Here is a 24,003-nt window from a genome sequence, read left to right as displayed (position 1 = left end):
TTGTCTATATTAAGAATCAGAAAGCAAAGAAGGTTGAAAACAAGACAAGAAAGGAATCTATTGGGATTAGGCTTTGTACTTAAACTTGGAAATAGCATTATTATCACTCTATCCTTGAGCTATAGAAGAAGCCAAAAATACACGAGATGAAGATATTTTCTAGTATTATCTACGTTTTGCTCACATCAGTAATTGCTGCGTTGGCCCATTCAACGGCGGAAGCACCACCGGATGGGATGTCGTGGGAAGAATGGCACATGAGGGAGGAACATGAGATGAGCAAGTACACACCGGAGCAATTCTTTGACATGCACGACATGGGAAACAAGGGCTACTTTGATGCTAAGGATATCATCAACATGTATGGCTTACAAAAGGAGGTTGTTGTTGGTAAGGGAGATGGTATGGGTCAAAACGACGAGAGTCAAGAGATTGACGATGGGCTTCGTGAAAGGGTGGTGAAGTTTGTGATGGCATTGCTCGATGTGGATGACGATACACGTATTACAAGGAAGGAATACTTAGACTATGCGGCCAAGGGCAACAAGTTTGTTGATTTAGGAGTTGGTGTTGGTCACCATGGGGATTTCGAGACTGAGTATGAGATGCATCACTGGAACCAGTACCACAAGGACCAGGATCCTGATATCAAGAATGTGCACAAGGAGGATGTTGAGCACGAGCTATTGCATCATGAGCACGAAGTGGAGGAATCTGAGCAAGGTCCTGCCGGTGCGACGAAGGGGTCTGTGATTACGGACGACGAGATGGAGAGTCGGATCGAGAAGGACAGAATACCCAAGAAGTACAGAGCTAATTAGAAGAAGAGTGTATATAATAAATTAAAAAGTGTATATGTATATACATACCAGAGTGTAGTTTTAGGCATTTTTTTTTTTTCTCTTTGATCTCTCTCTCTCTTCGCTACACAAGGCTATGGCTACGGCTACGGCTACGGCTATTGAATGATGGTGCGAAGGGTCTGGTAGAGGTGGTCCGGATGGTAGAGACGGTTGCCATTGCTGGGGATGGTAAGGGTAACGATTTCAGGGTTCGAGGAGGTAGGACTGAGGTTTGGGCGAGAAACAATTTCGCTGTCCTCGAGGCGGATCACGTGAGTGATAAATTGGGATATTGGGATGGATTGGGATTGGGATTCGGATTGGGATTCGAATCCGAATTTGCCCTCGGCCATGGCCTGTTGTAAGGTGGAGGCGACTAGCGAGGTGTAGTCCTCGCATGAAAGGCCGTAAGATTCTCTGTCGTAGGTGCCGTTTTGTAGGAGTACTTTTTGCGCGGTGGTATTGGCGGCAATGGCGGCTGCGATTTCGGGCACGATGAGCGACGGCATGAGGCTGGTGATGAGCGAGCCGATGCTGTAGACGATAAGGTCGGCGGCACGGATACTGGCGATAGCCGGGCCGTGTGCCGAGACGTGTACCGCCGAGGCATGTGCCGAGGAGGCATCGGCAAAGGCAGACGACGACGACGATGATGATTTCCCGCCATTTACCACGTAGCGTAGCTGCTGGACCGCCGCTGCTAGCCGCGGATGCGAATCTGCCGTTTTCGAAAAATGCAACTGCGAGCCGCCGGCCGGATGTGAGATCTCTGACTGGCCCGTGATCACGTCTCCGTTCAAAAGCACGAGCTGCAGGTCGAGGCGCGGGGCTGCAGGGGCTGCAGGCCCTGGTCCTGCAGGCCCTGGCCCTGGTCCTCCTGCACCTTGCAGCGTCACGCATGGCATGATACTCACCACTTCTTCATGCACGCCGCCGAGCCGCAGAAACTTGTGCAACGCGTCGTCTATCCCGTACTGCATCTCCAATGCCTTCAACACGATGTTCCCCAGGGACGCGGTCGAGAAGTTGAACTGGGTTTGAGCGGAGGCCTGCGCCGCCTGGGTCTGGGCCGCCTGGAACACCCGCAGCGACTCTGCAATCAACGCCCTGCACTCCTGCCGCGAACGGTCCAGTAGCCGCCACAGCGGGTGTGTGCCCCCGACGACTGCGTCCCACTCTGCGCGCGCAGCGCGCGAGTCCTTGTTCAGACGGTGGTGGAGAAACTCGCGCGCGCCTTCGTCCTGAAACAGCACGAGCGCACGGTTCCGCAGGTCTCCCACCGCGAGCCCGCCAAAACACCGCAGTATCTCAGACGTGGACCCGCCGTCGTCTGAAACTGGAATAATATACGTGGTGGTGTTCTTGTTGGTGCTGCTACTACTCAATTGCGTGTCACGTGACACGCCTCCTCCTCCCCTAGACAGGTTGGCCACCTTCTCGAAGCACGACACCAGCGCATTGGTGGCGGAGCCACCACTAAACACAACAACTCGCATCTCTCTCTCTATACCTATCTCTCTGTCTCCCCTGCTAACGGCCGGAATGACGTAAACACCAAAAATCTGTCCCTCTCTCTCTCTCTCCCTCTCTCTTCTCTGCCCACTACAACACAACACGTTGTGTACACGTTACACCAAGAAACTGCCTGCGTTTCACCAAAATATATCTGAGTGTGCACTCTCTCTGTTTGTTTGTTTTGTTTTTTTTCGTTTTTTCTTTTCGCCGTACGCTAAAACGAGAAAACACATAAATAAGCAGGGGTGGCGGCCACACAGGAGGAGTCCAAGCGAAAAAAAAAATGCGCTCGCGTACTACTGCTACTACTTGCTACTGATTGGGAGTGGTTAAACATACCCAAGGGTAAGTAAGGTAAGTAAGAACAAAAAAAAAGTAACCTCACCACTACAAATGAAAGCGGCTGTATTCAGTGACTTTGACGGAACAATCACGCTCCAGGACTCCAATGACTATTTGACGGACCATTTGGGGTTCGGAAAAGAGGAGAGACGCAAGGTATTTGCCGGCGTGCTCGACGGAACAAAACCGTTCCGCGAGGGGTTCCGTGCGATGTTGGATTCCGTGCACGAGCCATTGGACAAGTGCATTGAGCGGCTACTTGCCCACATCGAGCTAGACCCAGGATTCGTGGGTACCGCTGAGTGGTGCCACGAAAAGGGGGTGCCTCTAGTGGTGATATCTAGTGGTATGAAGCCTATCATTGAGGCGCTTATCGGGAAATTAGTGGGTGCCGAGCGGGCGAAAGAATTGCAGATCGAGGTGATTGCAAATGACGTCAAGGTGGATGAGGCTACTGGAGAATGGCACATTGTGTACCGGGACGATTCTCCTCATGGGCACGACAAGGCGCGTACGATTGCTGAGTGCAAGAAGAAGTTTGCCGCCGACAAGTACTTCTACTGCGGGGACGGGGTTAGCGACTTAACTGCGGCGCGCGAGTGTGACGTGCTTTTCGCGCGCGAAGGTTGCGACTTGGTGCCATACTGTGACAGACACGGGATTCCGTACGTGAAGTTCAACAACTTTACGGAGATCCGCGAGAAGATCGAGGCAGAGATGTCGGGGTAGGTAGTACTTTATATACTGTACTTTATTATATACTCTATTATCTGATGCCTGATGCCTGATGCCTGGACTCATCGTGTTACCCGGGGGAGTAATATATATTTGTCTCACGTGACTCGCACTTCTGCCTCCCCCCTTCCCCTTCTCTCCCCACCTCTTGTCTCGCGACTGTGATTTGTATTTTTTTTATTTCATTTCATTTTCCTGGATTTTCATTTTCATACGCTTTGTATTCCTGTTTGTATTGTCTGGTTCTCCGTTTTGCTTCAGTCTTGGCTACTCCGAAGCGGCACCGAGTCCCGGGCAAACATATCGCCTGCTATTACACAGTCTTACACAAGATTACCTAGTATTACCTAGTATTACCTAGTATCAGCTTGCCTGGGAAAGGGCCCTCCCCACAGTTCCGGTCCAGTCCCGGAATGCCCATCCTCAAACACTCTCTCTCCATATACTGCTGTTCCCATTGCCATATATACCCAATTCCTACTTAATGCTACTTAATAATGCCCACTACTGTCACACATTGTGATATTATCACAATGTGTGATCTTATATTTCAGTACAGTCAGCCAGTAGTGAAGCAAAAAAAAAAAAAAAAATTGTATGGAAAACTGGAAAATCGGTTCGCTGCAACCAAAGTAAATATATATATATATATATATGTATATATATATGTATATATAAAGGGTCGCATGTATGATGTGTGAATGATTAATTGTGTGTATTGTATAGGTATACGATTCGGGTGTTAGTTATCTTACTCCTCCCCTAAGCAGGCCCCTGGCATCAAATCAAGAAGTAAATACATAGACTAGTACTACCATGGCCAAGATTTCGGTAAAGACTCCCATTGTGGAGATGGACGGTGATGAACAAACCAGAATCATCTGGAAATTGATCAAGGACCACCTTATCTACCCATACTTGGATGTCGATTTGAAGTACTACGATCTTTCGATCGAAAACCGTGACTTGACTGACGATAGCGTCACTGTGCAATCGGCAGAAGCTACTTTGAAGTACGGTGTTGCAGTGAAGTGTGCTACAATTACTCCAGATGAGGCTCGTGTCAAGGAATTCAACTTGAAAAAGATGTGGAAGTCTCCTAACGGTACGATCAGAAACATTCTTGGCGGTACCGTTTTCCGTGAGCCAATTGTGATTCCAAGAATCCCAAAGTTGGTGACCAACTGGGAAAAGCCAATCATCATTGGTAGACACGCATTCGGTGACCAGTACAAGGCCACCGATGTGGTTGTTCCTGGTGCCGGTAAGTTGAAGCTTGTTTTCGAGAGCGACGACAAGTCTGTGGAAAACATCGACCTCGATGTGTTCCACTTTGACGAGCAATCCAAGGGTGGTGTGGCCATGGCCATGTACAACACCACCGAGTCCATCACCGGGTTCGCCCACTCGTCTTTCAAGATGGCTTTGGAAAGAAACTTGCCGCTATACTCTACTACCAAGAACACTATCTTGAAGAAGTACGACGGTAAGTTCAAGGACATCTTCGAGGGCCTATACGAAACAGAGTATAAGACCCAGTTCGAAGAAAAGGGCATCTGGTACGAACACCGTTTGATCGACGATATGGTCGCCCAGATGTTGAAGTCCAAGGGTGGCTACATCATCGCCATGAAGAACTACGACGGTGACGTGCAATCCGACATTGTCGCTCAAGGTTTCGGTTCCCTAGGTCTAATGACCTCGGTGTTGATCACCCCAGACGGAAAGGCCTTCGAGAGTGAAGCTGCCCACGGAACAGTCACCAGACACTACAGACAGCACCAACAAGGTAAGGAAACCTCCACCAACTCGATCGCATCCATCTTCGCCTGGACCAGAGGTCTAATCCAAAGAGGTAAGCTCGACAACACCCCAGACGTCGTCAAGTTCGCCCAATTGGTCGAAGACGCTACCGTCAACACCGTCCAAGAAGACGAAATCATGACCAAGGACTTGGCATTGATCTTGGGTAAGACCGAAAGATCTGCCTACGTCACCACCGAAGAGTTCATCGAAGCTGTTCACAAGAGACTCGACTCCCATTTCAAGACTGCCTTCAACTGAGCTGAGCTGGCCTAGACCCTTACTTACTTATCTATACTTTTTTTTGTCTACTCTATATATTTATCTGTACGTAGCAGCAGCAACGCAATAAAAACAAACGAGCGGTAGTAACTAACCGGCTAACTGACTGATTGACTGACTGACTGATTGACTGACTGACTATCCATTTTCTTGTGTTGGGGCCAAAACCCACCTTGGCGTGCTATATATGACACGTGACCGCCTTTAATCTTTCTCCTTCTCCTCCTCCTCCTCTAGTCCAGTCCAGAGCTCGCTGCCTGGCTCGCTGCCTGGTTGGTTGGCTGCCTGGCTCGGTCTTATTTTCCCGCAAATGTGCCGGAGAAGCGGAGCGAGGGAAAACTTCGCGTCACGTGAGCACAGTCTTTCCCCCCCTCCCCCCGGATTTCTACCTCCGGTCGCCCCTACTTACCCCGCCTTCCAGTCCGCCCACCCAACCCACCGCATGCCGGTTCCGCTCAAACTTCGCTTCTTTTCGTTCGCTCTGCTCTCTCAATTTTTTTTTTTTCATCAATATGACTCAACTGAAGCTCAAACTCAAACTCAGCTCAGCCAAAAGGCCCAATTGAATGTCCAAAACGCATCTGCATCTCGCTCAGTATAGACAGACAGATAGCTAGCTAGATACAATTTTACACATATACAAGTCACACAAGTGATTCTGTGCTGTTGTTGTTTGGCTTTTTTTTTCGTGTATAAGACTCATAGACTCATACCCTTTTCCCAATTGTTTAAAAAGCATTAGCATCACAGCATTTTGTCACATTTATCTATTTATTCATCCTCTAGAACAGCTAGCTCTACTGAACTGGTATTTGGTACAACAACTTATTAGAGTGTGTGACATGCTTAGATCTAGAGTTGTTCCTCAATTGGCTTTTAGAAGTCTAGCTAGAGCCAAGTCTTCTTCGACTTCTGCTCTAGCATACAAACAGCTGCATAAGAATAGGACTAGACCACCTTTACCAACGATTGAAACTCCATCTTGGTCTACAAACAGTGCTATTTCGTCGATTTTATACGAGACTCCAGCACCATCGAAGGAACCTAAGAAACAGCATGTGTTGAACTGTCTCGTGCAAAACGAACCTGGTGTGTTGTCGTTGGTTTCTGGGACTTTGGCTGCTAGAGGGTTCAATATCGATTCGCTTGTGGTTTGCAACACAGAAGTCAAGGACTTGTCCCGTATGACCATCGTTTTGCAAGGTCAAGACGGTGTCATCGAGCAAGCTAGAAGACAGATCGAGGATTTGGTGCCCGTGTTTGTGGTGTTGGACTACTCGCACTCCACCATAATCCAAAGAGAATTACTTTTGGCAAGAGTCTCGTTGCTTGGAGCCGAATACTTTGAGGATTTGATCCATCACCATGAACAGGATAGCAACAAGGACACAATCGAGAGGATCAGACAGAAGCCATACCACCCTTCGAACCTCCCACTGTCCCAAGTTCTCAGACTCAAACACGAGCATTTGAACGACATCACAAACTTGACTGCCAACTTTGGTGGTAAAGTCGTCGACATTGCAGAACAAAGTTGTATTGTGGAGCTCTGTGCCAAGCCATCGCGTGTTTCAGCTTTCTTGAAGCTTGTGGAACCATTCGGTATCTTGGAAGTCGCCAGATCCGGTATGATGGCCTTACCAAGAACACACCTGAACGTTTCTGATGAAGAAGACACCCAGGGTAAGATCAACGATATCGTCGACATTTCCCAATTGCCTCCTGGTTAGTCAATCAGTCAATCATTCACAAGAATATCCGATTCTCTCCCCGCATCTCGGCTCTGGTTAAAAGAATAACGTTTTTATATCGTATATACAAGTCTAATTAAGAAGTTAGCTAAGTTACTGCGACTAACCTGTCCTGTGTTAATTTATTTTACTATTTTATGTTGTGTTTTTTATGATTTCTCATCCGCCTTCTCCTCTACAACTTCCCCAAGAAGTCCGTCTTCGGTCTTACTACTACGTCGATCGTCTTGGCTTCATAGTTGTAACGTCTCAAGGTGATGGTTTTCTTGGATGGCTTCAATGGCTCTTCCAACTTGGTCTCTGGCTTCACGGGCTTCAAGAACTTTCTGCGCAACTTCACCTCCTCTGATAGCGACAAGAAGTTCTTGGCATTTTCAAACTTGCTTAGAACTAGCTTCTTGCTGTTCTTGTCCTTGATATCAATGGCCTTCAAGTCCGCAATCAGTTGCTCCTTGAGCTTGCTCTTCTCGTCACGTGAAATGTACTTGATCAGCTCTAATTTGTTGTTGAAGGATACAGATTCGTTCAATTTGCTAGACACCTGCTTCAAAACAGCCAGCTGGTCCTGCAACTTGGAAGCAGACTCTTCGTCCCTCATCCTTAGCTTCAAATCTTGCTCTAGATAGTAGAATGCATTGAACTGGCTGTCCTCCTCGGAAAACCCGTTCTTCAAACATGTCTTCCACCTGACAAGATATGGCAAAGCCAAAGCCAATTCCTGCTCATTCACGTCCAGTTTCAACTCCTCAACTAGTATCTTCCTGTACTCCTTCATCAACGCCTCGCGCTTGGCCTCACGCTCCTTTTGCTTCGCAATCAACTCGTCTTTAATCAAGTAAATCTTTCTTGGCAACGCTGCTGCTTCAGCTGCAGCCTTCTCCTCGTCCTCAATCACACTCTTCCCAAATCTTCTCAAACGAGGCTCGAAATGTGGCAATGGAAGCTTCACGTCCTCAAATAATGACACCCCAATGAACTTCTTGCCCGGATGGAATGGATCCAAATAGTATCTGACGTACCCAGGTTCAAGCGCAAAAAGCGTGTGATCTTTACCAATCCCAACATTTTCTCCAGGATAAAACTTCGTACCACGCTGTCTCATTATAATCTCACCTACCTGAGTCTTCTGGCCCTCATATTTCTTAGGTCCAAGACGACGACCAGCAGAATCCTTCATACTGGTACGAGAACCAGCAGCACGCTTGGTGGCCGTACGCACCTGCTGCACCACAAACTTTGGAACCTGTTGCCACGTCGAAGAAAACATCCCGTCTCTGCTCTCGATAAAGCCTTTTCCAGAGCCTTTCAATCCAATTACACCTTCTATAAATCCAAAAACAGTTCAACTATTCGTTATATAATATAGCTTGTTAATATTTATTCAATGCTATTTCTTAGAGAGATGCCCAAAAATTTTAATTACGATTTTTTTTTTTTTTCATGGCCAGTGATGGTCCGGGTAACAGTTTGGTTAGGAATTTTACTTTAGAAAACAGGCTTCTATCGGCACTTTCTCTACATATTTAAGCACTCTTTCTCCGCCTACTGTCCTTTATATTTCCCAAACTACACTACGGTTTTTCTCCCAGCTTCAAATTCGAAAATTTGCATCACACAAGGAGCAGACCTTTGCTGTCCGCCAAGAACCCCCAATCTGCACTAAAAATAAAGGTTTATGGGGATCCGCGCACTATCACTCTGTACGTTTTGATGTTTTTTCGCAGCATGAGCAAGTAAAAAAAAATGTTTCCATTGTATTTACTATATGTGCCAGGACAAAAGATGTTCAATGACAAAAGAGTTTTCGAGTACAAAGGTCGGTAGGTCGATCAATTCTGGCAGCATTAGTGGTGCTTTTATCAGGAATTTGGTACAGGTATAACAAGCAAAGTTTTTGATAGGGATGGCGATGGAGGATCGCTGGGGAATTGTGGTGACACAATTGCAAGATCTGTACAAGCTTAACGATGTAGCTGATTTTGAGTCATTGGATCCAAAGAATATGAACTTCCACAGCATGAGTGTGAACCAATTGAGCGAGCTACAGTTGAGTTTGGAGAATAGACATTCTGTGAACGAAAAAATGCAGAATTATTGTCGCGAATTGGTGGAGAATATCGCGTATATAGTGGAACATTATCCGGTGCAACAAGAGATTAAGTCTGAGTTGGAATACGGGGGTGTTTCTGGCGGCGGAGAGTCTAGTGGTGGGTTGACGGGTGGTGGAGTAGGAGCAGGAGGTGTTGCTGGTGAGTCTTCGAGTGTTGGTAGATCTTTCTGGACTAGCCAGTTCAATCCTAGTGAGCCAATCGAGGTTGGGTCGGACGTAGCATACAAATCAAAAAAGACTGGAGAATGGATCCAGTGTATATGTACCAAGGTATCTGGGGACGGACTCCGGTTTGAGGTTAAGGATCCCGAGCCTGATGAGTTTGGGAAGCCAGGCGGTATATTTAAGTGTAACTCTAAGGAGATACTGCTGATTCCGCCGGTGACATCCAAGAAATCACAGTTACCCAACTATCCTATAAACACCAAGGTTTTAGCTAGATACCCTGAAACGACGACATTTTATCCTGCAATAGTGTGCGGGAGCAAGAGAGATGGTACCTGTAAACTACGATTCGATGGTGAGGAAGAGATAGATAAGGAAACGGAGGTGGAAAGAAGACTAGTGCTTCCTTTCCCTTCCAGGAAATAAATTCTAAACCTCAGACATAAATATATTATATATAATATATATCACATGAAAATATTTTGTAATACTAAAAGCACGCTTGACAGAACCAAACTGTACGATGAAACAGCTAAAGGGACTTGATAGGCATTTAAACTAGTGTGGTCAGCTGGATGGATACATGCACCGCAGTAATTAAGTTTGAATAATCATTCGGAAAACTGATTTGGATTCATTTTTTTTTTTTTTTTCGTGATGCTTCTAACGTTAAAATCAGTAACGAAATTCTTGTTGCTCACGCTGGTCCTCAACCTTGCTCTGAAACTGGCGAGGGCACCATTGCTTCGTTGTGTATATAACTTTCTGACAACTTGCCCTAGAGAAAGTGATGTCTGTATTTTTTGGTGGCAGAGGTGGCCGTTTTTAGAACCCTGGATATGGTCTACTCTCGATTATATTGAGGCCAGACAACGCTCTCAAACCTGATGACAAGTTTGAAGCCCCATCATTTACATAAATTAATATTGAGATTAATGATATATTTGATCTTACCTATTTACATATAGATCTAATGGTTTAAAAAAAGTTTAGGTTACAATAATTTTTATTTATTCAATGTTTAGGCGTCAGGATTTAATTCAATACCACCAACAGCCCAGATTTCGTTTTCATCCTCAAATCTATCAGAGAACATTGCTTCTGCATCACCACCAGCACTGATCTTTTCTCTTTCAACACTAGCCAATCTCTTTCCGACTCTTTTAGTGTAATCGCCGATGGATCTTAATTGTAGAGTATCGCCAATACTGTTAGAAACAGTGGAACCTTCCAACTTAGAGAACCATGAATTGAATGTTTCCATACCTTCTTCTTCAACAAGATGGAACATCGCTAGATAGGCCTTTTCAGCAGCTAATTTGATTGGAATGATTGGATCACGTAAGCAGGAGAAGACGGATGGGCCCAAAATGTCATAGTTGGAGTGAATAGCTTCTTCGAACTTGAATCTGGCTAACGTTCTAACTACAACCAAAGCTAGTCTTCTGCTATCCAAAGAGTTGCTGTTTGGTTTTAACATGGATTTTGCCAATTCAGAAACCATTTTCTGTATGTTTTCTTCGCCAAGATGGAAAGGTTCTTTAACGTCTCCAGAAGAGTATGGTGACTTAGTTTCTCCTTCAAGCAACAAAGCTTTACCGATCGCGATTAAGCCGTTGTCACTGAAGTGAGCATTTGTTGATTCAGCGGCATTGATCATGTAAGCTACACATTCGTCAATGAGACCTGTACCGAAGATGTGTTCTGGTGCATCTCTCAAGAAGGAGTTCAAAGTCAAAATACCAAATTTACCGGAATCTTCTGTCAAAGAACTCTCCAACACCTTACTTCTCAAAATTTTCTCTGCTTCTTCCGTGGTTAAGATACTAGCCAAAGATCCAATTAGCTTTGCGTAAGCAACAGCTAATTTATCGTTAGCAGATAACATTTCTTCTTCGATCAAATTCAATATGTTAGATTTAGAAGATTGATTCAATTTCGACCCTGCCTTAGAAACTGTTTCTAGTAGCGCCTTCAACATTGCTGTCTTCACACCGTCAGAAGTACTTTGTTTAGCACCAGTTACTAGTTCAACAATCAATGGATCAACTCTAGGCTGGTATTCAATAAGAGTACCTAGAGCCTTCGCAGCACGTAAGCGGAGAACCTCGTTTGTTGGATCGGATAGAGATTTAACGAATGTTCTTTGAAGTTGAGGAATGAAAGGTCTCAAGAATTGAGGAATCTTAGCAAACAATATGTTCAATGCGAACAAAATAGCTGCCTTGATGTCACTGTTGAATCTTTCACCAACAACACGAATCAAAGGACCTGTAATCACAGTGACGTAGGACTTTAGACCAGCGGCTGGAGTCTTTGAAACAATGTCCGCAATCGCTAAAGCGGAAGCTTCACGTTCGTCTCCTGAACCATACATTAAACCATGCAAGAAAATTGGTAAAACACAGCTTGGACCCTTTGTTAACTTGAAGGCAGCTAAATCTTCTCCTTGTTTACCAGTCATCAATAGCGCTTGTTTAGCAGGCTTGATCAACTTCTCGAGCATTGGTTTATCTTGGTTCTTTACCAAGGAGGTTAATGCGTGGAAGTTAGCCTCCACAATTCTCGAGTCGGATTCATTCAAAGACAAAATTGCGTTAGTGACAATATCTGTGGTATAAATGCTGTAATCTAAAACAGTGTTATCAAAGAAGTTTGGAAGACGTTCTAGCATAACAATTCTCTTAGAAGAATCTTCGTGTTTTAGCAATGCCATGATTTGCTGTAAGAGTGGATGTAAACCTTCATTGTCAGTAACGGACAAAAGAATCTTATCCAAAGTTCCCTCTAATGAGTGTTTAGTATCCTCGTCATCCGTTTCAATCAAAGTGTTGACAACAGAGTTAATGATTGTAGAGATACGTTTGTACAAGGCTGGACCAGCAACTTCTGCTAGTGATCCTAACGCATTTGCCTTGAAGGAATCGATTGGTGGTTTCAATAACGTTGGAATCAAAATTGGGAAGATGACCTCTGATTTTGTTGCCATGATTTCTTGTAATGCAGAAAGGGCATATTCTGAGCTCTCTGGTTCCTTCAATTTGTTCAATAAGAATGGAATGATTTCATCAATTGCAACCTTACCAACAACTTCTTGGTAAACATCGAAACAAGAAGCAGCAGCTTCTCTGACAGATTCATCCTCATCGATGACAGTAGAGCAGATGATATTAACAATGAAATCTTGGAATTCGTCCAATGAATCGCTATTAGAAGATTGGATGAGCTCGTGTAGAGCAATACAGACACCTTGTTTCGAGTTAGGGTCAGAGGAAGTTTCTAAAGAGTGTTTTAAGGTTGGTAATAATTGAGACAATGCGTTACCACCAACACGGCGAACTAAATCACCCAATGTTTGTGCAGCAATTAGACGTAAAGTTCTTGAAGATGATGCAAGATGTACCACAATAGTCGAAGTTAGTTCAGGTAAAATTTCCTTGATAGTACGTGGGGTGTTTGGAACCAAAGCCTTCCAAATATCGACCGTTGTAGCACGTACAATACCAGAAACATCTGAACGACAAACAAATAGAGCAGATAGAATTCTTGCACGACGTTCTTCACCCAACACCTCAACCATTTGCTTACCAATTTCACTATTGAAATCACCATCTTCTTCATCAAATTCATTCTTGGAAGATATACCTGTAACTTGGAACAATAGTTCACCTGCCAATTGGACAGAAGACAACCTGATTCTTTCATTTTCATCGAACATACCATGTTCAAGCTCAGGTAACAATAGATCAATAGCCTTGTTGGCATAGTTCTTAACGATAAGTTTACCTGCTTTCAATGCAGTGTCACGGATGTTCTCATCAGTATCGGCTAGACCAGACAAAATAGGTTGAATTATTTGGTTGATATAAGGAGCAAACTGTTGACCGAAACAAACCGGCAAGAAAAGCATTAGTGGCATGAAACCTTCACGAACATAAGCACGGTAATTGGTAACACCTGACAAGATGGTTGGAAGCAATTCATCAAGCTTAGATAGACCCAACCCAGATATCACTTCAGCCAAAGCTTGTGCAGAACCCATACGGTCACCTGATTTAGTGTTATCACTTAATGTAGCTAACAAACGTGGAATCAAATCTGGGAATTGTTCCTCACCTAATCTTTCAACTAATGCACCAAGAGCACGAGCAGCAGTAGCTCTGGTATTTGGAACAGGATCCACCATAGCAATTTCGACCTCATCAATTAATTGTTGCAAATATGGAACCAAATCCTTGGTATCAACAAGAATTGCCATATTACCAACAATTTTACAGGCTTTTCTTTTAGTGTTTGCAGATCTATCTCTCATACCACGGTGAATAACATGAATAATCAATGCCAATGAAGGACCATCGATGTAATGAACAAATTGTGTTTGAATCAAAGCGTCCAAAGCTTCTTCGGTATGTTTAGTTGGATCACCAATTGCATTGATCAATATTGGTACTAGTTTCTGGATTTCTGGGTTTCTGATAACTTCACCAAATCTGTTCAAGGATTCGTCTGCGGCCTTTCTAACTTCTTTGTGACTATCATTCAAAACACCAACAATTTCCGGAACAATTGTTGATAATGAGGCAGATAATTGAGTTGGATCTAAGTATGCCATATTACCTAATAATTCAACAGAGCCTCTCTTTGTTCTCCACGAAATGTCATCAAGGTTTGATACCGCCACAGGAATTAGCTTTTTAACACCGAAACTGGTGGTAGAAGACATGATAGCCTTGGCAGCTTGAGCAGTGGCCTCACGGACTTCGGGAACAGAGTCACCTAAGTTTTTCAAGATATTTGGCAATACTTCGATAACGTAGGGTTCAAAGAATTTACCCAAGCTAATAGATAAGCATTCAAACCCATATGCCACTGATTCTCTACGACGAGGATCCTTCTTATCTTCAGATCCCTCTATTAGATAACGAATGACATCAAATTCCGAAAGGGCTGCGATACCATAACCTTTAACAAGACCTGCAATACCCCAAGCAGCACCTCTTCTGATTTGTACAGGTGCCTTGGAGTCGTATAGAACTTGGAATGAAGAATCGATGTACTCTTGGATAGAATCTTTGAATAAAGGTACCAAAGCTGCAAGACATTTGGAAATAGATTTTTGCAAATCTTCTGATGGTGTTTGAAGAGATGTTAACAACCTCTCTGCGATAGTTCTGATTCTTGGATCGTTAGGTTCTAAATGTCTTGCCAAAGAACCATAAAGAATAACAACATTTTCCTTCATAACGACATCGTTAGAAGTAGATAGGAATGATTCAAATATTGGCATTAGTTCCTTCAAATATTTACTTCCGTAATAATCCACAACTTCTATACCAGCTTCCTTCATCTCTTGACGGACTAACTCCTCTTTATCGCCCAAGGCACCAGAGTCAATTAGGAAATGAATAAACTCAACAACAGAACCATCATAAGCTTCGAAACTGCTACATAGTTCTTTTAATGCAATGGCAGTGGTACTTCTAGCTTCCCATGGGTCTTTTTGATCCATTGCAGAAACCTTGACCAAACCATATTCATCAAGAATATCTTTTGGAGGCTCAGCTTTTTGCACATAGAAGTCGAGAAGAGTGTGGAAGTAACGAGTAAAAGAGCCAGGGTTTTCCTTCTCTAATTGTGCAACAGCGGATGCGTATGCTTTAGCTGTGAATAATCTCAATCCGCTATCGGTTTGTTCGAAGAACTTAAGCAATGATTGGGCTAATTCATCCGTTACCTTGAACTGATTCGAATCCCAGATAAAGTTTGCAACATCCCTATTATTAACATCTTCACTGAAACAAGTAATGTAGATTTCAGGGGAGTAGCTCATATAAGGTTGTAGATCATATTCATCATCAAGAGCTTCCAAAATAGTAGCTTGAACGAATTGATTTGGGGTCAGTAAGCTGCTTAATAATAAATTTAGGTCTTCCTCCGTTGGAGTCATTGAGATATTCTGACATAGTGTCATGAAATACTCCTTGGCTAGCTTAGCCTTAGATGGAAGAGCCAAAAGAGAGAGTAACACCGATATTATACTAGAACGAGGAATTGAGGTATCTTGGAAGGCTTCTCCATGACTAGAAATAATATCTAATGCCAATAATAGTTGTTCTTCTTCGGGTTCTTCTTCCACAAACTCACTACGATTAGCGGGCTTATTGGCATTTTTGATGGCAACCTTCTTACCGATCTCCATCACTTTAACAAGTAAAGGAAGGATATATGTTAATGCCATTGATTGGAAAGGAACTTGCCTACAACCATGTTTAATTTTGAATAATGCAGTAGAAATTAATTGCAATTTGGCATCGGCAGTTAGTTCAGATAATAAATGTGGGACTTTGTACACTAGAAGAGTAGCATATCCAACAGTTTTTGAGAACATGCCTAATCTGTCTTCCAACAAGAAGGATAATTGTAAGAATAAGTCGAATCCAATATTTTCAAATAGTGAATAGAAATTGTCTTGTTGTAAGATGCTTAGTAGAGCATTAACAGAAGCTGGGAACCAATTTGCCAAACCATTATCTAGTAAGGTAGCATCTTTGGTTAGTTGAGAGATGATAGCAATCGTAGATTTAATCATTACTACGAAGTTATCGACTCTTGCTCTTATTTCGGATTCTTTCTTCAATTGATCAGAAACAAGCTTTTGTTCTTCCTTGGTTAGTTTCTTGATACCCTTCTTGGCTTGGTCCTTCTTTATACTTTCTTGCCACTTTAAAATTTCGTAGTCTTTCGAATTTTTGTCAGTCAGTGCCGCAGAAGACTTGGCAGATAAGACATCAATGACTAGTTCTCCTTCTTCACCTTTCCAAATTTGAATATCCTCCGTTGCGAAAGCGGACAACTTTGAAGTATTCAAGTTAGTTTTAATAGCAACTGCAAGGAGAGGCGATATCACTTCAGGATTAATAAATGATATATGAGCAATAGCCTTCACAACAGCATCTCTGAGCTCTGATTTAACAACCTTGGAATCCGATAGGTCAGCAAGCATGTCTTTTAACATTTTTTCACCCGATGATCTGACTACCTCAGCAGGGTCTAGTCTTGAATTAAGAACAAGACCAGCCCAGCCATTCTTTAGATTCACGGTACTTAATTGTGATAGTACTAGCATTTTTTTCAGAATATCGGCAGATACTTCTTTATCTGAAAGAGGTTGGGAAAGGACGGTAAATAATGGGGCCGAACGACGGAATGAAATACGAGAAAGTAGCTCGGAAGAATTTCTTACAGCAGACTCAAGTGCTGTTAAGACAACTTCTCCTACGAATGAAGGTTGTCTTTTGAAAGATTTATCGAAAAGTTCAAAAGCTATTTGCCTCTGTTCAAAAGATACACCATTGGAAAGAAGAGTATAAGCCCACATTAGACCATATGATTCAGAATTTTCATCAATAATTGATTGAATAGAAGATAATGTCTTCTCAGCTTCTAGCTCAAATAGACGTTGAATGTAGACAAAGCATCCTAAGGTAGATACTTCACCATTTCTAAGTGGATTGCTTACAATATCCTTCAAATGTTGGATGAGTTCCTCCTCAAAACTGTCAGCGATATCAAGTTTAATGGAATTTGAATGGATCAAGAAAGAGTTGAACCATATCTTCTTCAATGGTAATTTCTTTTCGTTGAAACCAGCCTTAATAGTAGAGATAGTAGCTGGGTCTGCAGATTCGGAGGAAAAGAAGTGAGTGAAGAAGGCAGAGAGCATTTTTTCCAAGGCAACCTCGTTTGATTCTTTGGAGATATAGTTTTTGAGGCCATTCAATATAATATTCGAAACTTGAGGAGAGTAAGTTGGGGTATTGACCAAAATGCTAGAAATGGTAATCTTATAGTCGGTATTCATATTTGACTTCAAGCTTTTGAAAAGTTCATCCATTAACTTTTCTAAGGCCTTTTCATCGTATGAGTCGGTTTTCAAGGACCTCAGTAGGGCAATTAACGATTTTAACGAACTTTCACGGACAATTTCCTTGGAACTCTTTAAAGATGAAATAGTTTGCGTTATACATTTCGAAGACACGAATAATCCCAAAAAGTTAATTTTGCTTGAATTAAAGGCAGAGTAGAATTCCGAAGATGCAGCGAACGAAGTTTCTGGGGCTCGTAAATTAGCTTTTTCAAAGCTGGGAATTAAAATCTTCGAGACTTGTTCCTCCGTGACAAAGGTATGCAAGAATTCACTCAAGAAGACACTCAAACAAAATGCAGAAGGTGGTTGTTTTGCAAGAATGACTTCTTTGCCAATGTATTCAACTAGTTTCTCTGTCAGCTCTTCCAAAGAGTTGTATGGAATAGGTTTCTTTGACTGGCATTGAAGCACAGAATGTACCAATGATCCCAAAAGCACAATGATACCTGTGTTTGAAAGCTTTAGCTTAACATAGTTGTCTAAAACAAAAGGTATAATATCCTCAACAATATTGGAATTCGAATCACGTTCCAAAGTCAAGCAACGAGCAAAGCTCTTAGTGGACTGCTGGAAAACACACAGTCTTAATCTCTTACGATGTTGGTTTTGCTTGTTTTCGTCATGTTTGACAGTCTCATGGGTATCCAACATAGTCTCTATAGCACCTACTAATGCAATATAGGCTTGAATGATGTCCGTCCAGTGGGCTTCAAACGACGCATCGTGCTTCTTGAACACCAAATCCATAAACACAAGAATCCACTCCATCAAATTCAAATAATCCATAATCGCTTTTGACCCGCCGCTGTGTGACGATCCTGTCACGATCACAAAGTCTGTAATCTTCTTTAAAAAGCTGTCATCTATCTCAAATAGTTGAACCAAAATTGATATAGCAGCGTTCTTCGACTCTTTGTCTTGGTAAAAATCATATGTTCCTAACACACATTCAAAAATTTGACCTAATGCTGCTTCATTGGTCTTCGAATCTTCCAGTTTCAGCCATTGTAAGACGTTAGTCAATGCCGGAAGTCTAACCTTCAAAAGTGAGTTGTGGCAATCTCTATAAAGAGTTGGCTCTATCTCTTCCCACTTAGACATATCTACGAAGGTTAAAGTACCAGATAGTAATCCACAAACGACTCTACCCTAAATATAACAGGTTTCCAGGTAGCAATTGTTGGATTGGTCGCTAGTTTCCCCGTATGAAACCTTCTTCTTCAAACTTCTTCTTAAGCGCATATATATTAACTACATTATATCAATGGTTAACTTGCTAGAAAAGCTTCAAGAACTGAAAAAAAAAAAATTGGTGATGATGCCTGATGTTGAAATATCGTATATAATGATTAAGAAATCCATTTTATATAAAAGGGCGAGAAACTGTCCAGATCTTCGATCTTCTTCATAAAACACTATTCTTTTAAATGTGTGTAACCTTGTTTCAATTTGGATGTTTTATGATATCTTCTATTTTGCCTAAATCCTCATCAACTATAACAGTCGATGAGGATAGGTTATGTTTGTAAAGTCTCTGAAACGGTTCCGAATTGCGGGCTTTTCAAAACGATTATAGGTTTTAGACTTATGTCTATGACTTGTTTTGTGAGCCTGTTTCTGATTCTGGTTTGACCAGTGTGGAGTATATCGCGGCCATTTTCACCACCTTTCAAGCGGTATTTTTTTAGCGTACTGAGGCTGTTTTTAGTTCTTGTTATACTTGTTGTACTTGTCTTGGTATCGATTGAAATGGTAGTGATACTATGTGTCTCTTATTGTGATATATAAACGAGGAGCATACTATGTAGAGGTGATGAATGTTGGGGGACGATAATGTATGTGAAATGTGAGAACATTCACTTGCTGCTGGCATTTGTCTTCGAACGGCTGCTTCCTATTGTCAAATTGGAGATCGTTCTTGTGATCTTTTCAAACGACTTTGACGAGGATGGAGCGCTTGAAGGTGGGTGAGAGTGATAACGTGGGGCTGGCGAGTTCTCGTGAGAGTCTGTTCTGATTTCAAAGTTGGAAGCCGCCTTTCTCGATTTTGGCGCAGTTTCCTCGAGTTCTGTAATGTCTTGAATGAGTTTTCTCTTTATCTTCTTCAATTCCTTCGAAATATGGAGACAGTCCATACATCTCATCATCAGCTTAACATCGCTGACAAGAACAGCGGATTCGTAAATTAATTCCATTACGTAATCGACAGGTGGGAGTGAGTTTGGTGAGGCTAAACTGTCCAACGTAGCAATCCTTTGGTTGTTATATGCAGGATCGTTCCGTATCTTGCCGCTAAGCAAGTTATTATTTCCCCTACTGTGTGAAAAGCTGAATTCTGTTGAAGTTCTAGACAATGGATCAACTGATTCTTCCAATTCGAGAGCACGTTCCCGGAATGATTTCTCGATCTTGCTCTTGGATGGTAAGCCTAAACCGACGCCCAGATCGTCTGAATCAGAACTATAGCCGGAATCGTCTTGATCCGGGTTTTTGCGTTTACCACTTGCTTCTTCTTCCAATAGATTTTTCACTTGATCCAACTCGTCATCTATTCTATGCATCTCAAGGCTTTCACGTTTAATCTGTAAAGACGATGACGGACGTGAGATCTCTTCTTGGGAGCCGGCTGTTGAAACCTCCTTGCTTAAACTCGATTTATGTTTAGGGTTATTATTGATCCTTTGTTGCACGTGTGATATTGATGATTTCTTGCTTGAAGTTCCACCAAATATTGTTGAAGGATACTGTAACGAGGAAATCGAGTTAATACTATCTCTTGGGCTGCCTGACATTACCGTGGGGACGTATCCTGGAGAATCCACCCCACTCAATTTATCGTTTGGATCTTGGGTATTATTACTACTCACCGTGCTAACTGAAAAGGCTGTTGATGCCTTTCTTAAATGATCAATATCGAAATAGCCGTCATCAATACTATTCAAAGAGTTTTCAACCGTTAGAAAATCCTGATAGTTCTTGAGATTATCTAAATACTCCTCCATTCCTTCGTTGTCTTCATCAAATGCAGCAGAAACTCTACTTAAAAAGGATTCTTTTACTGATTTGCAAATGATGAATAGACTCTCCTCCTTTTTCCCAATAATTGAGTAAAATACTTCCAACATTAGGTCAAACAACAATGGAACCTCGTATAGCTTTGCCATATTTAACAACCCGACTGCAACTGGTGTTAAAGGCCACTTACCATCAACTTGGCCAGTATAAAAGAACTCAGCAAACGCCTTCACTGTTTCTGTTGGCCAAGGCATATATAAAGATCTTGGCATGAAAAGAGGTTCGAAATCTACTTCAGCATTATTAGGATGTTGACTGTTAAAGCTATCTGCGTTAGACGCGAATGAATATCTCTCGTTTTGAGGGGTCGTTATTCCGTCGTTCTTACTATCGGTTTTTTGGAGAGGGTCTCCATTGAAGACCTCATCGATTCTATTATGATAAATGCTGTCTGGAGATATATGTTGTGATATATCATGGTGTAGTGATGATCTTCTGCTGGATAGAGGGGAAGTAGATGTTCTGTATCTTGACTCTATGCCCAGATGATCTAATGACTTTTTTGCAACATTAAAATCATGAGGCGGATGCGATGGAAGCGCCGGCAACGGTTCGCATGGAGCTGGCTGTGGAGAAGGTAATGCAATATTCAGGCTTAATACTTCATCCGCGCTTGCGCTCCTGTATATTGATTCACCCATTCTATCACTTGTTGAACTTACATGAGAAAATGAACTTGATGTTGAAGCAATGGAAGCCTTACGGGAGCTTAGTGGGCTATTAAAACCATAGCTTGAATGCAGTAAGTTATCATTCACAGTAGATTGAGATAGTTTTCTCGATTGTGATTGATTACTTCTCCGATAATCATCTGAATATGCAGCTGAGTAGGAACTTTCCGAATTCTTTCTGTTAGATGATGATCCTGAAATCTTAGATGGATCTGATACCTCATTAGGATCCAGACTAACTGGTGGTGGAGTAGACTTTTTGGAACTTTCACCGCTCGCGCGGAATGGAACACGGAAAACCATCCCACCTGATGAGCTAGTTACACCAGATGTAGCAGTAGATTGCCTTCTTAAGGAAGATTGCTCTGATACTTCTTCTAGAGACGTAATAGGATCTGGTATACTAGTTGCTGTTCCTACTGCCAAGTTCTCACTGATTGCAGTAGATGTTAAGTCATCTGGACCATATTTGGACGATTGATTAGATGAAATATTGTTATCCGAAGATTTTGAAGCAATTGGTGATGTATTGAAAAAAAGACAAGCAGACTTCCTATGTAAAGAAGGTGGGTTACTCAGTACCGATTGAGCACTTGGACGGTGACGGTTAAAGAAAGTATCTAAAGATCCTTGGGAATTGGGTTTCTTATCATCTTTTTGGATTGAAGACACTGAAGCCGAGGTGTGCGGAGACCCACTAAAGGGTATAGGTTTCTCAGACGGGTTTTTTGACATGTGTTTGTAGGCTTCTGATATTTTACTATCATTCGTTATTTGCACATATGCATTTGCCAATAATGTATCGAAGTATCTTCCCCATCTTTTTCTTAGTAGGAATCCTGGTACTGCAACTGATTCATTATCTTCGGTGATGAATTCAAAATCAGCCAAAAGTTTATTATAAACCTCCAAAGAATCCTTTCCTAAAACCATCGAGTAAGATGGGAATACCGATCTAATCGATGTGATTTCAGAAGGAGGGGCAACGTATCGGCTATAGTTTTCGAATTGATCAGTTTCCGTCTGGGTTGAACTATTTTGTAATTTACGGCCTGAGAGACTTCTTGTTCCCTTCAGTTCTGTTTGCGCAGAGTGGAAGAGATTCGTTATGTGAAGGCCGAATGAGAGTAATTTATCAAACTTTTGTACAGATGGTAAGGCGCCATTGCCACTCCTAGATCCTAGTAGTAAAGCCTTATGATGAGATTCCCACAAGAAAAGTTTCCAGAATCTATGATTTGAGGTGTGTAAGTCATCACAATTGATGTTTAACCTTGTCCATTTCCCCGATGTAATATTGTAGAGGAAACAGTGGAAATTATGCGGTTGTAAATTAGGGTGGAATCCCGCTATTATAATATTGTAGCCAAATTTATCACCGGTGGGCCATTGTAGGTTGTATGCTATATGTAATCTTTTTCTTCGCATATCGTTAACATCGTAAACGTGCATTCGAACACCCTCTGTCTCGGGCATCAATGGAAGCGCAAAGAGAGGATTTTCCTCTGATTGGAAATTGCACGTTGGTTGTTCATTGGGATGACTGGGAGATGTTGGAGTTTGTGGTTTAGATTCTTCTATCGAAGGAGAGTAAACCGCCAAACTTGGCAGTTGTGCTTCGTTTTCTTCTACCAAGAACGAAAAGTTCTTCTCCGCGACTAATGGTGTACGTTTGCCCTCCACGTTAAGGGTAATATCGTGTAAGTCATCTTCATTGTTCCATACTTCTACGGATTCCCATCTATGTGTTTTCAAATTGAAAACGTCTACATCTTCCACCGGTTGGTCCATGTTATTCAACCCACCAACAACAATTAGTTTTGTATCCTTTTCTGCATCGGACTCATATAACACATGCATTTGGCAGTTGAACCTACGGGTTACCGCTGGTTCAGCGCTGACCAATGACCATACTTTGGTGTGAAGATCCAATTTCCAAAGCTCATTGGTGGCTACAAACTCATAATCCGAATTTGGTGACACGGTTAACCCACCAAACACATACAACGATTCGTTGCAATAGCATATGGCATGGAAAAGCCGTTCTGTGAGTCTCGGACTTAGCTTTAGACTGGAGAACGAGTACTCGTCATCATTCACCTCCGTTTCAACTTCTGCTTCTACTTGGAGTTCTGTTTCCGTTTCTGCTGCGCCCTCGTACTGGTCGTCACCTGCGTCATCATCTTCGTCATCTTCATCGTCCTCGTCGTTATCCTCATCATTGTCTGCATAAAAAGTGGTAACGCGCTCCCAGCGCCTTGAAATCAAGTCGAGGAAAAACACCTCTCTGCTGATCCACTGGCTCAAGTTCTGGAACGTACTCGAATCGTTCAGCTCTCGTGCAAAATGCATGATAAGTTCCTGTTGCAAGTTGGTAGACGTTATTTGGTTCAAATTTAGCGGAATTGTAAGTCCACCATGCACGAATATCCCAGACCTAGCCAACACGGTGGCTGCACCTGTCCGCACATCGAGCGAGAGTCTTTTGATGGAGCATTCGTCTAGAGTTGCAGCCTTTGCGGCATCTAGATGCGGCAAGTGCAGGTTGTAGCAGGAGCAATTCGATGGGAGAAGAAATGGCATTTGTTGCGAAAAGGGCTGTTCTGTTGTTGAAACAAAAAGCCTAGCGATAGATTAACCTTTAACTGGCCGGCAGAAAGATTTCTATGAGCTGACACGGCACGTCTTGCAATCCGGGGGGTAGGGGCCTGGTGTCTGGAAGATGCACCTTTTGATGTTGTTGTGTTTTCTGTTTTTTTGCTTCAACTCAATGAATGGATCCTTG

General features: G+C 42.7%; 8 protein-coding genes across 8 annotated transcripts; 5 read left to right on the top strand and 3 right to left on the bottom strand.

Moving 5' to 3' along the window:
- Nucleotides 1-236: 236 nt before the first annotated feature.
- On the top strand, nucleotides 237-821 carry SSP120 (nucleobindin SSP120; the record flags this gene model as incomplete). The annotated part of the gene is made up of 1 exon (XM_022818647.1): nucleotides 237-821. One exon carries the CDS (start codon nucleotides 237-239, stop codon nucleotides 819-821), a length of 585 nt encoding a protein of 194 aa, XP_022675293.1.
- A 1,929-nt stretch (nucleotides 822-2,750) lies between these two features.
- PYP1 (putative phosphoric monoester hydrolase) lies at nucleotides 2,751-3,428 on the top strand (the record flags this gene model as incomplete). The annotated part of the gene is made up of 1 exon (XM_022818646.1): nucleotides 2,751-3,428. One exon carries the CDS (start codon nucleotides 2,751-2,753, stop codon nucleotides 3,426-3,428), a length of 678 nt encoding a protein of 225 aa, XP_022675292.1.
- Nucleotides 3,429-4,250: 822 nt separating this feature from the next.
- On the top strand, nucleotides 4,251-5,498 carry IDP3 (isocitrate dehydrogenase (NADP(+)) IDP3; the record flags this gene model as incomplete). Its single annotated transcript, XM_022818645.1, has 1 exon — nucleotides 4,251-5,498. The coding sequence occupies one exon, from the start codon at nucleotides 4,251-4,253 to the stop codon at nucleotides 5,496-5,498; it is 1,248 nt and encodes a 415-aa protein (XP_022675291.1).
- Nucleotides 5,499-6,361: 863 nt separating this feature from the next.
- Nucleotides 6,362-7,249, top strand: ILV6 (acetolactate synthase regulatory subunit; the record flags this gene model as incomplete). The annotated part of the gene is made up of 1 exon (XM_022818644.1): nucleotides 6,362-7,249. The coding sequence occupies one exon, from the start codon at nucleotides 6,362-6,364 to the stop codon at nucleotides 7,247-7,249; it is 888 nt and encodes a 295-aa protein (XP_022675290.1).
- Nucleotides 7,250-7,445: 196 nt separating this feature from the next.
- Nucleotides 7,446-8,537, bottom strand: MRP7 (mitochondrial 54S ribosomal protein bL27m; the record flags this gene model as incomplete). The annotated part of the gene is made up of 1 exon (XM_022818643.1): nucleotides 7,446-8,537. The coding sequence occupies one exon, from the start codon at nucleotides 8,535-8,537 to the stop codon at nucleotides 7,446-7,448; it is 1,092 nt and encodes a 363-aa protein (XP_022675289.1).
- Nucleotides 8,538-9,179: 642 nt separating this feature from the next.
- SGF29 (Sgf29p) lies at nucleotides 9,180-9,971 on the top strand (the record flags this gene model as incomplete). The annotated part of the gene is made up of 1 exon (XM_022818642.1): nucleotides 9,180-9,971. The coding sequence occupies one exon, from the start codon at nucleotides 9,180-9,182 to the stop codon at nucleotides 9,969-9,971; it is 792 nt and encodes a 263-aa protein (XP_022675288.1).
- Nucleotides 9,972-10,566: 595 nt separating this feature from the next.
- GCN1 (Gcn1p) lies at nucleotides 10,567-18,573 on the bottom strand (the record flags this gene model as incomplete). The annotated part of the gene is made up of 1 exon (XM_022818641.1): nucleotides 10,567-18,573. The coding sequence occupies one exon, from the start codon at nucleotides 18,571-18,573 to the stop codon at nucleotides 10,567-10,569; it is 8,007 nt and encodes a 2,668-aa protein (XP_022675287.1).
- A 755-nt stretch (nucleotides 18,574-19,328) lies between these two features.
- On the bottom strand, nucleotides 19,329-23,801 carry MDS3 (negative regulator of sporulation MDS3; the record flags this gene model as incomplete). The annotated part of the gene is made up of 1 exon (XM_022818639.1): nucleotides 19,329-23,801. The coding sequence occupies one exon, from the start codon at nucleotides 23,799-23,801 to the stop codon at nucleotides 19,329-19,331; it is 4,473 nt and encodes a 1,490-aa protein (XP_022675286.1).
- Nucleotides 23,802-24,003: the final 202 nt, after the last annotated feature.

This window comes from Kluyveromyces marxianus, chromosome 3, assembly GCF_001417885.1.
Source record: "Kluyveromyces marxianus DMKU3-1042 DNA, complete genome, chromosome 3".
Taxonomy (NCBI): domain Eukaryota; kingdom Fungi; phylum Ascomycota; class Saccharomycetes; order Saccharomycetales; family Saccharomycetaceae; genus Kluyveromyces; species Kluyveromyces marxianus.
This window is presented reverse-complemented; position numbering and strand designations above follow the sequence as displayed.